The 17,208-nt window shown below is 34.4% G+C and overlaps 1 protein-coding gene across 1 annotated transcript; it reads left to right on the forward strand.

Moving 5' to 3' along the window:
* Positions 1–390: 390 nt before the first annotated feature.
* On the forward strand, positions 391–16,934 carry ETAA1 (ETAA1 activator of ATR kinase). Its single transcript, XM_079940235.1, has 6 exons — positions 391–1,045; positions 2,125–2,253; positions 2,526–2,602; positions 5,688–5,800; positions 6,058–8,108; positions 13,561–16,934. The coding sequence occupies exons 1-6, from the start codon at positions 406–408 to the stop codon at positions 13,686–13,688; spliced, it is 3,138 nt and encodes a 1,045-aa protein (XP_079796361.1). The 5' UTR covers positions 391–405; the 3' UTR covers positions 13,689–16,934.
* The last annotated feature ends 274 nt before the right edge of the window (positions 16,935–17,208 follow it).

Below are 17,208 nucleotides of genomic sequence, written 5' to 3' on the forward strand. Positions count from 1 at the left end.
GAGTCTTGCAACCTATGCACATAGTATAATTCTCCATTTATTAGATCTTCGATTTCTTTCAAAAATATTTCATAATTCTCTCTGTAGGGGTATTGCAATCTGGTTAAATCTATTCCTAGTTAATTGATACCTTGTATGCTACTATAAATCATATTTTTTTAAAAAGTCAATGTTACACTTATTATTAATCTATTGAAGCATGATTGATCTTCGAATATTGACTTCATATCAGCAACTCCGTTAATTTATGAATTTAATAACTTTTCCTACATGTTTTGATTTTCTATGCACATATCCTCCATGAAAGAAGTTTCATGCCTTCCTTCTTAATCTATATCTGTATTTCCTCTTCTTCGAAATATTAAACCCCACAAGAACCTGAATCCGAGTAAACTCAATACAAAGATGCCAGTGGATTCTTTCCACGTCGCATGCTCTCATTCTCAGCTATGGTGGCCAGACGGCTGTCCCTTTCAACCAGTTCCTATCCTGACGAATCCCAGCAGAGTAGAGCAGGTTCGCTGCGCGGGCTGCCGAAGCGCGCCGCTTGAATCCTGGCCGCCCCGCCCCTCGTCCGGACGCAGCCAATCAGAACCCGCCTCTTACGAGCGTCCCACCGGCCAAAATGGCGGCGGCCGTTGGCGCGGGGTCCGGTTTGTAGTTCCGTGGCTCCGTTGCTTTACTCCTCCCGTTGCAAAATGTGAAAGGAGAAGCGGCTGGTGGAGGGCGTCCTACGCAATGAGTCGGCGAAGGAAATATGGGGACAGCCCTGGCCTGAAGAACACGCCGCGCAAAGCGGCGGCGACTGAGGAATGCAGCTCGGTGGTCGAAACGGGGAAGAGGCGGCTGAGGTCGGCCCGCGGTTCAGGGCCCTGTGGGGCTGGAGAGAGGCCTCTCCGGCCTCTGCCGCAGCAAGAGCAGCCGCCAGTAGCCGCTTCGTGCAGTAAAAGTAACCCCGAGGGTGAGACGTGGGCAGCGGGGTCTCCCTGGGCTTCGGCGCCGCAGCTTCAGAGGCCAGCTCGTGACCAGGAAACCCCGGGTGCAGGTGGGAGTGGAGTCTGAAGTTGTGTTTTCTTTCCCTGGGCTTCTCCCTTGTGAGTCCAAAATTAACGCGACCCCGCCCCCCCCCCCAGGGCTTTCATCCCCGAGTGTGAGCACTGCCTCGTTAGGCGTGACAACCGTTTGTCGTCCCTGCCACAGGAATAGATTGTGGGGTTTACCTGTTGGAGGGAGGAAGGCTAATTTGTAGGCTGCTCCTCCAGGTATCAATAGTGGCAGAGCGAGGAGAAATAATATCTTGTGCCTTCTGCTTATTACCACGGGAATTATTTCCCCCTAAACTTTTTGCCCTGATCTGACTTAGAGAAGGGGCCGTCTGGAATATATAGCTATCTCTATCCTCAAAGCCTTGGTGATGTCTCAACTCATTATGAATAAACCGGAAGTTCCTTTGTATAATGTCCCTCATAGTAGGAAACCGAGGGCCTCTGAGTATTTCATTCTGATCACTTTTTGGTGTTCAATTTTTTCTAATAAGTCCTGGTAGGAATTGAAACTCATATAAGAGCTCTTAACTAGAGCATGTTCTTAAAATACAGCTTTTATTACCTTACTTGTTTTTAGTTTGACAGAGCAATTGCAGAATAAACAAAAAAAGTGATACTAGACAAAACCAAGAAATGGCTCACTAAAGCTTTTTGAAGTAATTAGTGTAAGTTGGATAGAGTTGGCAAAAAGAAGCTAAACATAGACTTTTTCTGAAGTTTCTGTTGAAATGCTTTTGATTTTTGAAATGTATCTGTGAATTACAGGTGCTTCCCAAAACCTCCTAGTTCCAGGGGTAATGAATGGAATGACTAGGTTATACAGTATTGTACATTTATAGAGCTATTAGATTGTCTTAAAATACTTGCTATTTACAATGTCAAACTTATGAAGTACTACAGGGATTTTATGTGAAACATTTCAGTTGTGGCTAAAGTAATATAACCATCTCTGGGAAAGAAATTTATAATTGGACTATAAAAAAAATTTAGTCTAAGCTGGTATTTAACATTGGGGTATTATGAAGTAAAGTAATGCTTTCAAATGCAACAATTGTTATTTTAATCTTATTTTATGTAGAAATGTATGAAACACCAAAGAGAATGCTGCAGATGGATTTATTGTCATCTGCCTTCAGTTCTCCTAATGATCCAGATGGACAGAATGATATCTTTTGGGATCAGAATTCTCCAATGACGAAACAGTTAGGTAATTTGTTAAAACATTTTTATCTGGGTGAATATTTGATTAATGATTAGGATTTAACTGTAGAATTTCAGTCAGATATCCACATCAGGAACTTTTATACAGCAAATGTTTTTCGAGAATATTAAGTGATCATGTTTCTGTGATACGCGTGTAATGTCAGAATGCATAGTGATCTAAGCCATGCTAATTAAAATTGTGTTCTAAGACGTAACCACTATTTTTAAAAATTAGTTTTTTGTTTTTAATTTATAGAAATGTCTTTGTTTCTTTAGGTAAAGGAAGAAAAAAGCGGATTTACACCACAGATAGTGATGAAATCTCACATATTGTTAATCGCATTGCTCCTCAGGTAAATATCAGTATTTTATAGTTTATTTTAAAACAGTGAAAATATGCCACTAAGTTTTTTTAATAGTTCATTTATGTGAAAAATATTTTGTCTTATTCAATTCTTTTTTAAAAACAGAGCAGCAAAGATTATTTTTACCTATTCTACCACTGAAATGCATGTTTTGAAAAAAGGACCATAATTTAAAATTGGTAATATATATTTTCCTAAGCATATGTATATACTTTTTTAGAATGATGATTTTTAACTAGAGCTTTGTGTTTATTTTGTTTTTAATGTTATTTAACAATATATGGTATCATTTTTCAAGTTACTAAAAGAGTAGAATCAGACAATAAAAGTTTAAACTTCTAAGTTTTTGGTGATGGGTATTTTTTTTCCTGTCTATAGCACACCTTTTCCTCATTGAAACTGCTTTTCTTAATACTTGTTGGCTTATAATATCATCAAGAAACATAAAAATGGAAAAAACATTGGATTTGGAGTTAGTTCTCAGTCTGCGTCCTATGCTGGATGACCCTAAGCAAGTCCCTTAAACTCTCAGAACTGTAGTTCATTCAGCCATTAAAATAGAATTATTACTTGTATTGCTCTCTTTCTTGGATTATTATGATGACTGAATTGGATAAAAATTTATGTAAACTACAGAGCACTACAAATGCTAGGTTAAAGTTAATTATGATAGTTAAATTATTTGCTATAACAGAACTGTATTTAAAAATTTATTTCAGCTCTTGTAATGCTTGAGTGTAAGGGAAGTATAAGTTTAGGTCAACCTCTGTTCTGGACCTCTTTCCTTTCTCTTTTTCTTATTTAGCAACATTTAAATCCAGAAAACACCCAATTTTTTGCTTAGTATCTTTTCCATAGGAAGTTTAATATTTTTCCTTGAAATGCCCTTTGATAGTGACTATATGTTGACCATAAAGAATAGATGACACTGGCCCAAACTGTGGTTGCAAGGATCACCATCATCCAGGTGGAGGAGACAGGAAATAAAGTTTTTCTTAGCAACTATAAAACATCCAGAATTACAGCTAACACAGTCAAAACAACTCTGTTGCTACTAGCTCTACATTCCATGTTTGGTATGTCATAGAAATGCATTTTACATACAGTTCATTAGTTAAATAGCCTTTATACCATATACTACTTGCTTTATAAGTTAACAATAGATCTTCATTAATTGTGGGTTTCACATGAAAGAAGCATAATAAAATGTGTTTGGGCTGGCCAGCCTCAATAGTGATAAAAAGATAGTTGAGTAAATAATTGGACTCTACCTAAGTGGGCTGGAAATAATAGCTCACATAGAGAAATGGCAACAGTATGCAAGTGGTAACTTGTGTATAAGAAAAAGTACAGTGAAATTAGTTGCTTTTAAATATCACCATTTTCAACTGAGCACTTTTAAAGCACGTAAATCTTTGGTAATATCAAGGTCTTTTAAAGAACTTGTCATTTTCTCAGAATGACGTATTCATGTTGTTTATTTTTAGGTGAGTTATCCTCCTCAAATAATTATTTAAGTCACCTTAATAGTTCCAGAGATGACATTTTTTTAAATTTGCACTTTTAATTGGTCAGTCATTTTGCTTTCTTCAGGGATACTTTTTATACAATGTTGTTTTTTGAAGATGGTGTATATTTTTCCATCATTTTTACAACTCTGCACAGTATACTCTAGGATATGTGCTTAGATACCTTTTACAGCACCTGGATTGTAATTATTGATGAGGAAATTTTAAAAATATAGCATTTACAAATACTATAAAAAAATACTATAAAAAACACATAGGACCCATGTATATATATAACTAGATGTATAAAGTTATTGTACTTTTATATTCTAAAAATGGAATGTATTTAAAATTACTTGGTAAATGGACCAAAAAGTATCCATAATTAAATCATTAAGAATGTTATTTTTCCCTAAATTCAAGATTGTTGAAACAAAAGGGAAAATATGTATTGCATCTAGAATCAAAATTATTGCTTTTCTTGGGTATTTTGCAAAGCTAAAATCTACTAGGTTCAACTGGACATCTAAGAAAACTGCTTGTTGATTGAGGATTTTGAAATACCAAGTTGTAGGTATCTTTTCACCTAACTTTCTAGTGAACAAACATGAACTGACATCTTTATGCTCAGCATTTTGCTAGATGCTGAACTATCAGAAATAGTCCTTGCCTTCAAGTAATCTATAAACTAGTGATAAGATTATTTTAATTTGTGTGATAGTTGCTTGTTTATGCTCATTCTAGGTACTATAAAAATAGAGTAGAAAATGATTAACTTGTTTAATTTATTGGTTTGGTTTGTAACTAATACACAAATTTATTCTCTAATTTTATGCATGATCAAGTGACCGAAGGGTATAGCAGAAAGATCCAGGACTAAAATGGCTTTTTTCTAGCCTTAATACTGGTAAAGCTTCTTTACCTGCTTTCTCTACTTACTTTTTGTTCTTATCCCTCATTCATAGCATCAGTTCTAACCTTGCACTTATCTCTAGCTTGGTCCTGATTTAATTCTAAGTTGTCTTAATTCTACCTAAGTGTTGTCAATTAAGGTCAACATGGATTGTCCCAACTTTAGATAAGCGTTATAATGGGGATAGGGAAAATTTGGAGAATCAGGTGATACAGAAAAAACTCCATATGTATCTCTCTTTATTCATAATACTAACGATTCCTGCTACATGGTTTATTTCTGATACTAATGTTTATTTTATGAATATCTTATGACAACTGAAATAAGTTGTTCAGTTTTCTTTTGATAAAAGATGTGCTCTTACTATTGAACATGCATTTCCTAATTAATTAAATTCTTAAAAACAAAATTTTTTTGAAAATAAGGAATTCCCAATTCTGAGTGTTTTCATTCCCAGAAACATAAATAGATCACTTCTTGCAACTTGTTAGTGCTGTCCTCCATCTTCTCATTGTTTTGGAGTTTGTTTAGTAGCTATCACCTTACCAGAAATTATTGCTTTAAGAAAATAATTCAGCATAATTAAAGTGGATTTTTGTTTGGTTGGTTTTGGTACTTTTACACCTCTTTTTTTTTTCCCCTTCTGCCAAAGGATGAGAAACCAACAACAGACTCCATGCTGGGCGTGTGGATTGGTGCAACTGCTATTCCTTGCACTCCTAGTGTAGCAAAAGGAAAATCAAGAGCAAAACTCAGCTGCACAAAGTAAGTTCAAACTTGGCAGTTTTTCTAACATTCAGTGAAGTAAGTATTTTTAATATTCTGTTTTGGTTTTGTGAATATGTCAAAATGGTTATAAATTATTTTCCTTAATTTTGACATGTAAAATTTTGACTTAAAATAATTATAATATCAGTATGTGCTAAAACTTTTGAATTTTAACATTAAAATATGTTAAATAACTGAATATTTATGACTTAGAACTTTACTTCGTTGTAATTTTTAAAATATTTGTTTAATAGGTTAAAATCACAAAATCAGGAGGAGGAACTTATGAAATTGGCTAAGCAATTTGATAAAAATATGGAAGAGCTAGATGTGATTCAAGAGCAAAACAAGAGAAATCATGATCTTATCCAGATGATTTCAGAAGCAGAGACTTTAAATAATTACAGAGATAATGTACAGATGCAGTTACTACATGATATAGTTCCTGAAATAGATAATGCTATGATAAAGAAGCCAGTGAAAGAAAACAGGATATTTGTGGTAAATGATCAAAACAGCAGTCAGAAGCCATTTGACCAAAATGCTGAAGCAGCCTTTATCGCCATTTTTGATGGTTCTACTCAGAAATGTAGTGGACAGTTAAGCCAAGATCTGTCAGATGCTTTCTTGAGCACCAGTAGTACTACCTTTGGAAAGAAAAACGCTTTGAAAGAGGAGAACATCATTACTAATGAAACTCTGGTCACTGAAAAACTACCAAATAAAACCCAAGGATCACTTTCTCATCAAGTAGATAATCCTGGAATGACAAAATCATATGTGACTTCCTGTACTAAGGAACCAGGAGCTTTTAATAAGCACAGTGATACATTTACAACCAGTGATTTTGAGGATGATTGGGAAAACTTACTAAGTAATGAACCTTTTGTTATGCAAAATATTGAAATGTCTGAACTTTTCGCTGCCCCTGAAACAGCCCAGATTACTGATCAAAAGGAAATTTGTACCTTTAACAGTAAAAATGGTAAAAGTAAGTCGGGAATGAATACAAGTCTAGATACCAGGTTAAGGGATTCAAAAATTTTACAAGATCTTCCTTCAAAGACATGGAACAGTGAATTAACAGATGCTGCAAAATACAGATTTTCACCAAAGCCGAATGATAAACCAAATAAATTCTCATCCACTGGAAATAAAATGAAATTGGAGAAATCTTTTAATACAATTGTTGTTCAAGACAAAATTCAAGACTGTGCAGTTGCATCTAATCTGGCAAAAGTAAATGAAGATACTCATATTAAATTTACTTCTAACGTAAATGCTTCTGAAAAAAAGTCTACTTTGAACCCAGGATGTTCTAATGAACAAAAAAATAAGTCCATTTTTAATCAGTCTTTGAAGGCACCTACTAATGTCGAGCCTTTAGGCTCTGCAACTTTGGGCAATAAAACCAGTGTTTGTAACCCAAATCAGACTAATGTATCAAAGCTTCGTTCTTTCTTTGATGATTGGAATGATACATCATTTACCAATGAAATTGTTAAAGCCTGTCATCACTTAGAGAATACCTGGGAAGCAGATGATGTAGATGATGATTTATTATACCAAGCATGTGATGATATTGAAAGACTAACTCAGGAGCAAGACATTAGAGTGGACAGCAAGACATCAGAAAGTGTATTTGGGATCAATAATAGTTCTAAACACGGAGCCAAAAACGTGTTTACTACACCTAAACAAGGAAGTCCGTTGGTGCAATCAGAGCATTTGAATCTGAACAGCGTTTCAGTGCAAACATCTTCATTGACAGATAGCTTACAAATAAATAAATCAATGAAGATGGAGAAAAGGGAAATTTGTGGAAATTCTCCGGGGTTTTTAGGTGCCACGACAAATTTGACTATATATTCTAAGAACTCAAATTGTCAGATCAATAATCTACATGTCTCTTGGAATAACACTGATGTTCCAAAACAAGTGAATAGTTCCAAGTCGATTCTTACAGGAAGTTCAAGTTTGAATGTGAGTTCAGATCACATGAGTACAGAAATTGCTGCTAATAAGAAGAAATTGAGTACTCCACATCTATTGCATAGCACTGTAACAGATGAAGCTCAGAGTGACCTTAACAGAGCAGTGAGATTTTCTAAGTACATGTTTACAAAGATAAAAAATTCTCAAATTCTTTCTCAGTTTAATAACAATTGTATAACAGGAAGTATCTCTGGTACCAAAATCACACAGGGTTTGCAGAAAAATAAAACTGTCAACCCATTATGTGGGAAGGCTGTTCAACAGCAGTCTTTGGGGAAATTTTCTGAATCTTTGAAACAAACTTCAAAAGGTATGTATGAAATAATTTTCTTTGAAAAGTAACCAAACTAGTTATTTGTTTTATTGAATTTGCATAACATACAAGTTAAAAACTATGATGTTTAACTGGAAGTTTTAAAGTGATTCTTAAAAATAATGATGCTGGAATATACAAATACTGGGTGATTTATGTTTTGAAAAGACTGCATCGAATTCTTTGCCAACATTTAATACAGTGACTAGTGTATAGTAGGCACTCGATAAGTATGTGTTGAATGTTTTCTGAATTATTACCTGGAAAATTTTACTTATAGATTCATGTATTACTGTGTGAAGATTCCTTTGTTCACTAAATATCTCATTGTTTTAAAATTTGAATAATCTTACTCCTGTGTGTAGCAGAATATTGAGGTGAACAATGTTTGAAGATTTAGAGCATTCTAATTAAATGCCTTTGCTAGAATACCATCTGATATAAAACTGTTAGTTATGATGGTTAGAGTTGTTATTTACTTACTCAGTACATCCTGTGATCTTTGATTCTTTCCAGTTCTTCTTTTCCCCAGTTCTTTCTATCAGGTTCCATTGTTTCTACCTCAAAAAATATATCTGAAAACTGTCCATTTTTCTCACTGTCTCCTGCTATCACCCTTATGCAAGCCAATGTTTCCTGACTGGACTACTGCAGTTCTTTTACCTGTTCCCTGTCAATTCTAGTCTCCAAAGAGCAGAATCATCTTTTAAAACGAGAAAAAATAAAAAACAAATATGGCATTTGTCTGCTTAAAGACAACCTTCAGCCACTGTCCGTCATATTTCAAATAAATCCAGACCTTACCCTGTGATCTACAAGGCCCTGGATTATCTCTCCTTAACCTTCCTGTCCTCTTTTTTTGCCTTACCTATTAGGCTTCAGCTACACCAGCTGTACTTCAGTTCCTCAAACAGAGTAAGTTCTTTTCTAGTTCAGGAGCTTTGACTGCTAGTCCCAGCTAACACTGCTTCCCAGCATGTGACTGCCACCCCTCCTTTGGCTGGTGCTTTTTTTTAAAAAAATAAATTTATTTATTTATTTGTGGCTGAATTGGGTCTTCATTGTTGCACGCGGTCTTTCTCCAGTTGTGGCAAGCAGGGGCTACTTTTTGTTGCGGAGCATGGGCTTCTCATTGTGGTGGCTTCTCTTGTTGCAGAGCATGGGCTCTAGGCACATGAGCTTCAGTAGTTGTGGTGTGTGGGCTCAGTAGTTGTGGCTTGCGGGCTCTAGAGCACAGGCTCAGTAGCTGTGGTGCGTGAGCTTAGTTGCTCCGTGGTATGTGGGATCTTCCTGGACCAGGGCTTGAACCCGTGTCCCCTGCATTGGTAGGTGGATTCTTAACCGCTGCGCCACCAGGGAAGTCCAGTTGGTGCTTTTTTATCCTTAGGTCTCAGTTTCAGTATTGATATTACTATCTCACAGATGCCTTCCTTCAGCAGTCTATAAATGCTTTCCTTGTTATTTTCAGTCATCTCTCTTATTTCCTTCATTTCTTTTATCACAGTTTGCAATGAAATATTGATAACTGTCTGTCTGATCAGTGAATACCTAGGCCTACCACGGCAGCTGCCAGTTAGATGTTTAATAAGTATTTGAATGAACATCATGCAATATAATGTGAAAAGTCTGTTATTCACTGATACTGTAGTAGTTTTTAAAAGGGAATATTTCTGGCATAACTACATGTGCTTCTTAATGCCCAGGGCACTTCACCAGAAACCTAGTGCCCCCACATGCCTACGCCAAATCTGCTGGCTCTTTTCTGTTTATCCTTTAAAACCCAGTGTGTTTCTAACCACGCAGAATGATTAAGGTTCGCTTTCTTTGGGTTTCTGCAATACCCAGTGCTAACTTCTGTTACAGCATTTACTATGCTAGCTTGTAATTATAGATTTCCTTAATCAGTCTCCCTCACTTGGGGCTAAACATTAGGATTCTTACTTATTATGTAGATCAATGCTTCTATGGTTAAGGGAGTTTTTAGTTTCTTTTAACATGATTGTTTTCTGTTTAGATGATGCTTTTGTTGGCATTATTGCTACAACTTCCCTATTTAAGTGATCCTTCCCTTTAAAAAAACATTGTAACAGTAATATGTAGTTTTATAAAAATAAAGAAAACAGTATAGATTAATTTGAAGTAAAAAGGTAAGTCCTCTATTTCTCCTTTCCTCCAACCATTCCTCAGGGAAATTATATAGTATACACTATCTGGCAACTTGGTTTTGCTTTCACTTAATACATTGTAACTATCTTTTCCTGTTAGTACATATAGATTTGCTTTAGTCCTTTGAGTGACTACATAGTATGTCATTATATGGATGTACCATAATTTATTTAACTGTTTCTCTGTTGATGGAGGTTTAGTTTGATTGCAGTTTTTTGCATTATAAACAGCAGTACAGTCCTCCAGTGAATATGCTACATAAATTTACACACAATTGTGTGATTGTATGTTAATTACTGAAAATTTATGTAAGGTTCAGAATGTTTTAAATTTTGATGGATATCTCCAGATCATCCCCCCAATCGCATCAATTTATATTTTTATCAACACTGACAATGAATACTTCTCTACATTGTCACTCAAACTAGATATTTTGAAGCTTTAAAATTGTTGTCAGTCTATAATAGTTTTAAACATTTAAGTTTATGTTTAAATAAGTATAATTAATTGAAGCATGCTTCCAACATGAATTTATTTACTTATAGTTGTAATTCCATTAAAAACTAAATCTCTCTGGAATATTTGAGTTTTTCCAAAACTCCTGTCTCCTGTCTTATCTGCATTTTTTTAATGGATGGATAATCTGCCTTTCAGTTTACTTTACAATTTTTCTGTTAAGTTTATTGATAGTGCCTAATATTCTAATTAATATTAACATTGTTGATATTTTCTGTTGTTTCTATTTCCTCTTACTTTGGTATAGCAAGCTGCTCTCCAGGAAATATCTTTGAAACAAAACCCTTCTAACTACCTCATTGCTTTAAGCTGGCTTGGCTAACTGTGGCCTGTCCAAATCCAGCCTATATAGCCTGCTTTTGTACAGCCAGCATACTAAGATGAATTTCACATTTTATTTATTTATTTATTTTTGGCCACATTGGTTCTTCATTGCTGCGAGCGGGCTTTCTCTAGTTGCGGTGAGCAGGGGCTCCTGTAAGTTGCGGTGTGCGGGCTTCTCATTGCGGTTGGCTTCTGTTATTGCAGAGCACAGGCTCTAGGCGTGCAGACTTCAGTAGTTGCAGGACGCAGGCCCAGTAGTTGCAGCGCACGGGCTCTAGGGCGCGTGGGCTTCAGTACTTGCGGTGCGTGGGCTCAGTAGTTGGGGCTCACGGGCTTAGTTGCTCCGCAGCATGTGTAGGCTCAGTAGTTGTGGCGCACGGGCTTAGTTGCTCCACAGCATGTGGGATCTTCCCAGACCAGGGATTGAACCCGTGTTCGTTGCATTGCCAAGCGGATTCTTAACCACTGCACCATCAGGGAAGTCCCACTTTCACATTTTAAGTGGTTGAAAAAAATCAAAAGACGTATAATACTTCATGACTTTTGAAAACTATATGGAATTCATACTTCATTGTCCATAAACAAAGTTTTATTTGAACACAGTCACATCATTTACTTATATGCATCGTCCATTGCTGTTTTCATGCTGCAAGGGCAGAACTGAACAATTGCAACAAGAAATCACATGCTTTTTAAAGGTTAACATACTTTCTGGCCTTTTACAGAAGAAAAAAGTTTCCTGACCCCTGCTTTGGGATTAAGATTAAAAAGAGCCACTCTTGCTTTGTACCTCGCAATAGTTTGAGACCTTGCTATGTATTTTCATTGCAGATTGTGTTAAAGGAAGTGCTGATGGGAGACATGAATGACTCTCTTGAAATCAGATTTGCCTAATGAGACTTTATTAATATCACAAAACCAGCTGTAAGGCCAGTTTTAGGGAGCTATGTTCTTTTCTGCCATCATGGACTATTAACCTATTTTCCTTCCAAATTTATGGTCAACTGAATGTAAATTGTGTGTGTGTATATTCTAAGTTTCTTGTGTTTCTCAGCTTTCAGACTAAAATAATAGATAAATTAGTCAAGCTAATTTTAAAGTACATTTTAGTATTATTCTCTAAGAAAAAATAGCTACAGTCTGTGAGATAATTGACTTAGAAAATAAAAGGCAACAGAATCATCCAGGGAGTTTGAGATATGTGTCCCTTACCCTGAACACCTTCTCTCATTTCTGACTATACTGAGGAAGGAAAGATGGTATATTTTGAGTAAATATCTACCTTAGTTAACAAGAGAAATGTCATAACCACTAAATTCTGAACCTCTGTCTAGATGTCAGTGTAAATAATATTTCTCTGCTGACAGTGCTGCAAATTCTTATTTGCTTCTCTGAAAGGTAGATTTTACAACATAAACAGTTTTACCAATACACGGTCACTTAAATATGTATTAGGATGATGGGCTTGATTTTAAAACATTATTTAAATGAAAAAATAGTTTTGCTAATTTTAAAGTTTGATTTTTATAGCATTACATAGATAATCTAATATTTTAGCCCAGAGTGACTTAACTGTGGAATTAATTTTATTAGAAGTCAGAATTTTGGTAGAGGCAGAATTGGATGTGTTATTAAAATAGAACTTTCTCATTTTCATTTATCTAATTTAAAACATTGTTTATTTTATAGTAGGCTTATCTGAAGTATACACTAAAGTGTGTTGCATAAGAATATATCAGAATGCTTCATATTTTATATATTAAAAGACATTCATATTGAAAATTTTATTCAGATATGCTGCTTCTTGAAATAGTTTTCCAATGTTTGTAGAAAATATATCTTCCGAATAAAAATATAATATCTGACAGTGAGTTACATGTTTATTGACATAATAGATTTCAGTCTATTACTCCAAAATATTTTTCCTGGATAGCTGAAATGAAAATCTTGGAGTTCTATAGAGGGAAAAAAGTAGGAGTAGGAATATTAACATAGGATATCTTATAGTATAAAAATATACTCTTTGAGGTATTGGTATCTAATTTAATCCATTATATTTTGACTCCTTTTCTATTACAATTTATATAACATTTAAAATTCTAATTTGTTTTTAAAATATATTCATTTATTGGTTATATAAATTAGATGTCATTGTTCACAAAAATTATTTGCTGGGTAGTCAAAATGTACAAGTTTTAATCAAATGGATTTTATCTCACTGTGAAAAGAGTGCATCAAACAGATTGATCAGTGCTTGATTTTATTTTGGTCTAGAGCCTTGTACTGTACTGTATCTGTACTTGTAGTCTTATATTTAGTAAAGTATAGTTTAATAACAAAACCAATGTAGCAAATCTGGGTAATAAAAAAGTAAAACTTAAAATTTATTCAGAACAACTATATAGTCTGTAAAGCTAATATCTATATTTGGTTTCATTTTTAGAGGAAGAAGAGAAAAATAGAAAGTATTCTCCTGAAGAAATTCAGAGAAAAAGACAAGAAGCACTGGTTCGAAGAATGGCCAAAGCACAGGCATCATCTGTAAAGAAAGACAGCTCCCACTTAACTTGATTTCTTTAATGAAATGTTACTTGGGAGGTAACAAAGACAGTTGATAACTATCTATGATAGGAAATATTTTTTCTTGATTTCTCTATGAGAAATTTAATGCTGAGTTATAAAGCATGGACTTCTACTTTATTTAATAAATCAGTGTTTACAATGGTCAGTGAAACCTTTCCTTGGAGATGCATGTGAAAGTAATTGCATGTAAGTTTTGGAAATTCAGGAAAGTTAGCAGTTATGTAGTAGAATCATACAGAGTAAAGTCGTTTTATTTTTAAATACTGTGATTGCAGAGGATCATCAAAAAATAGATAATCCACTTAACTCTTACTGTAATAAATCTTTTCCTAATACAAAGCTTCAATTTACTAATAGAGATTATTTCTTTATAGCTTTTTTTCAATAACTGTTCCTTAAGGTTTTTATACATTTCTGAATTTTAATTAATACTTCCATATTCTTAGGGACATGATTGGTAGGAAATAAAGGACTTCATAAGAAAACTACTATTTTCAATTCCTAGTTTGTAATACATGTGAATTTAAAATTTTCTAAAATGTAATACATTTTGGAAACTTCCCACCATTTTTAGGGAAAATGCTGATTTAAGAAGTTTAGTTTTGAAAGAAGAATGTGGATTAGCTATATAAGTAGTGTACCATCAGTAACATTTAGAACTGTCAGAAACTTTAGATATCATCTGGCCCAGCTTCTTCACTGTATAGGTGAGAAATGAATACTGTTATTCCCAAAGTCAGAAGGCAAGTTGGAGCTGTGCTAGGATTAGAATGATTTCTTTCATTCTAGTGGATACTTAGGCAAATGGTACCATTTGCTTCAGAGTATTAATTAGTACATAAAATAACTTGTGGGCGCATTAATTATTTTATAGTATAAAACTTTAAAAAAGTAACTAAAATACATTAAGCGACTGATAATAATGCTTATTGTTTCTTGTATTAAAGAATTAACCATTCCAGGATATAAAAAATGAGAATCTTTTTCAATTTTCCTATAACTATGTAATTTTCCCTTGATTAATTTACTGACTTTGCTAATTTGTTCTTCTCTGTTACTCTCTTTTTAATTTTGCTTGTTTGGAATTTGCGAAGCCAGAAGTAAAAATCTTAGCTGAGGGCATAAGGACGGTAAGAATGCTTTATTTATCCCAAATGGCTTTAGGATACCTGACGAGAGTTATAAATGTGAAACACCTATGAGGATGTTCACCACTATTCAGGTATCTTAGAGCTATGATAGTATCAAAGTAATTAAATGCATTTTAAGGTATTGCTCTATAGAGATACATAATTTTGAAAATTGTATTTTCATATATACAGTGGAGTAACATATTCTAGGTAATGTTTATTATTTGCCTAAGAATATATAAAAAAGTATCTAAATAAATATAGGTAGTTTTTCTGTGTAAGAAAATGAAGAGCTGAGAATCTTTATCTTTTTCTAAAATGGCTTCACTGTGTTCTTACTACTCTTTGGATATCTCTACTTTTGCTTAGGCCCCCCCCCTGCCTACCACTTGATTTCTCTAGAATGCCTTTAGCCTATTGTGTCCAATCATTAAGACTCAGCCCAATAAATTTCAGTTGCTTTGACAATTGTACCTGACCATCCTTACTGGAATTGATTTCTTTTCTCTTATCATTGTGGTACTTATTTCTTGTATCTTTTGTTGGACAGTTCTGTAATGCCTTATGTTATTCAGTTGTATATGTATTCTAGTAATACTTCTAAAAGTTCTTTGTTTGAATCTCTTCCATAATTTTGTCATATTCTCAATACAGCCTATGCTACTGTTTACTTAGCAGTTTTCTTTAAAATGACCCCTTTTCTCTTTAAAGGCTGACTTATAGTACTTAGGGATGGGGGTGGAAGAGTGGCTCGGCAAATCTGAGCCTGAACATGCTCTTCACAGTTTCCTTTTCTATCCTGATTCCTCTTCTTTTTTTTTTTTTTTTTTTTAGATTCTCAGAATTTATTCATAACTGAAAGTATGTACCTTTTGACCAACATCGGTGGGTTGATTTTAATTGACACCTAGGACAACAGGTTTTCTAATTGAGAATTCCCACAGCAAGGACAGTGAGCTAGCATTTGTTTGGAAAGGCCTCACTCTGGTTGTTCATCTATATTATCTCTGATAAACACTTGAGGCTTTGCTAATTTGTATAATGAACATTTAAAATGTCTTTGCAGTTGCAAAATTAGTGCTTGTTATTAGCATGTGAATGTTAAAAAATGGGCTTTCAATGGTCAGATTACTGAGGTTCAGGATATATACACCAACTGAACTACTTAGGGAAATCCCTGCACTGGCATGGATTAAACTGCAGCCAGCCTATCCTGAGGAATGGCTCAGACAGACATGTATTTGCACCTCTGTGTCATAGAGAGTACATATCCTTAATGTCATTAGATAATGCCAAGCTGTTTCCTATAAATGTGCACCTTTTACAGTTCCATCACACTTTAAAATGCTTGACAATCTGTTGGGTGTGTACTAACATCTTATTGTGGTTTTAATTGGCAATTTCCCTACTACTAGTAAAGTAGAGCCCTTTTTCATATGTTTATATACCATCTGAATTTCCTCAATTATGAGTTGCTTGTATAGGCCCTTTTCTGTTGAGTTGCCCGTTTTTTCTTTTTTTCACACACACACACTATTTTATTTTTACAAGAGATAAATAAACTGACACCAAGCATTGTAAATGGATGACCACAACAAAAGCAACAATGATTGCAATTACCAAACACTAAACACACTCATACTATGTCATAATATTGACATTCAGTCCAGTAATCCTCCACTATAATAGCTCCTTTACTTTGCAGTGAGAATTGATTTGTATATTTTATGCCTCTGAGTCCTTGTGGAATTTTTTTTTTCTTTTGTTCAAACAGAAAGTCACAAAAATTATAATCATCCTCATTAGGTCACTCAGTCCCATGTAATTAATTTTTTTTCATCTTGATCTTTTGTTAGCACTTTTATGAATTCATCAGTTTTCCATTAGAGTTCTGAAAATACTTATTCATTCAGTTCAGCAGTATAGTCAGTTACCAGAAACCTGTACTTGTCAGTCTTTTCCGTGAATTCCTTGAAGATGAAACCCTTTTATAGGAACATTTTTGCGAAAGCATCAGAGTACACCCAGAACTGTCTGTAGATGACAAAAGACTTAAAAATCACCACAGTTAAAGATTTGATGACAGTTCATAATAATGCAATTGACAAGGAAATTTAGTTATTTCTGATATACATTTTAAAGTAATAACGAATTATGACTTATAACATTATACCAGAACATACAAGATTTTTAGAAATTTCATGTAATGTCTGAAACATTTATATTAACATATTTCCATACAAATACCGAAAGAAAGTTTAGTATTAGTTGGGTTTTTTTGTTTGTTTTTTTATACTGCAGGTTCTTACTAGTCATCAGTTTTATACACATCAGTGTATACATGTCAATCCCAATCACCCAATTCAGCACACCACCAT

Source organism: Stenella coeruleoalba (genome assembly GCF_951394435.1).
Source record: "Stenella coeruleoalba genome assembly, chromosome: 13".
Classification (NCBI taxonomy): domain Eukaryota; kingdom Metazoa; phylum Chordata; class Mammalia; order Artiodactyla; family Delphinidae; genus Stenella; species Stenella coeruleoalba.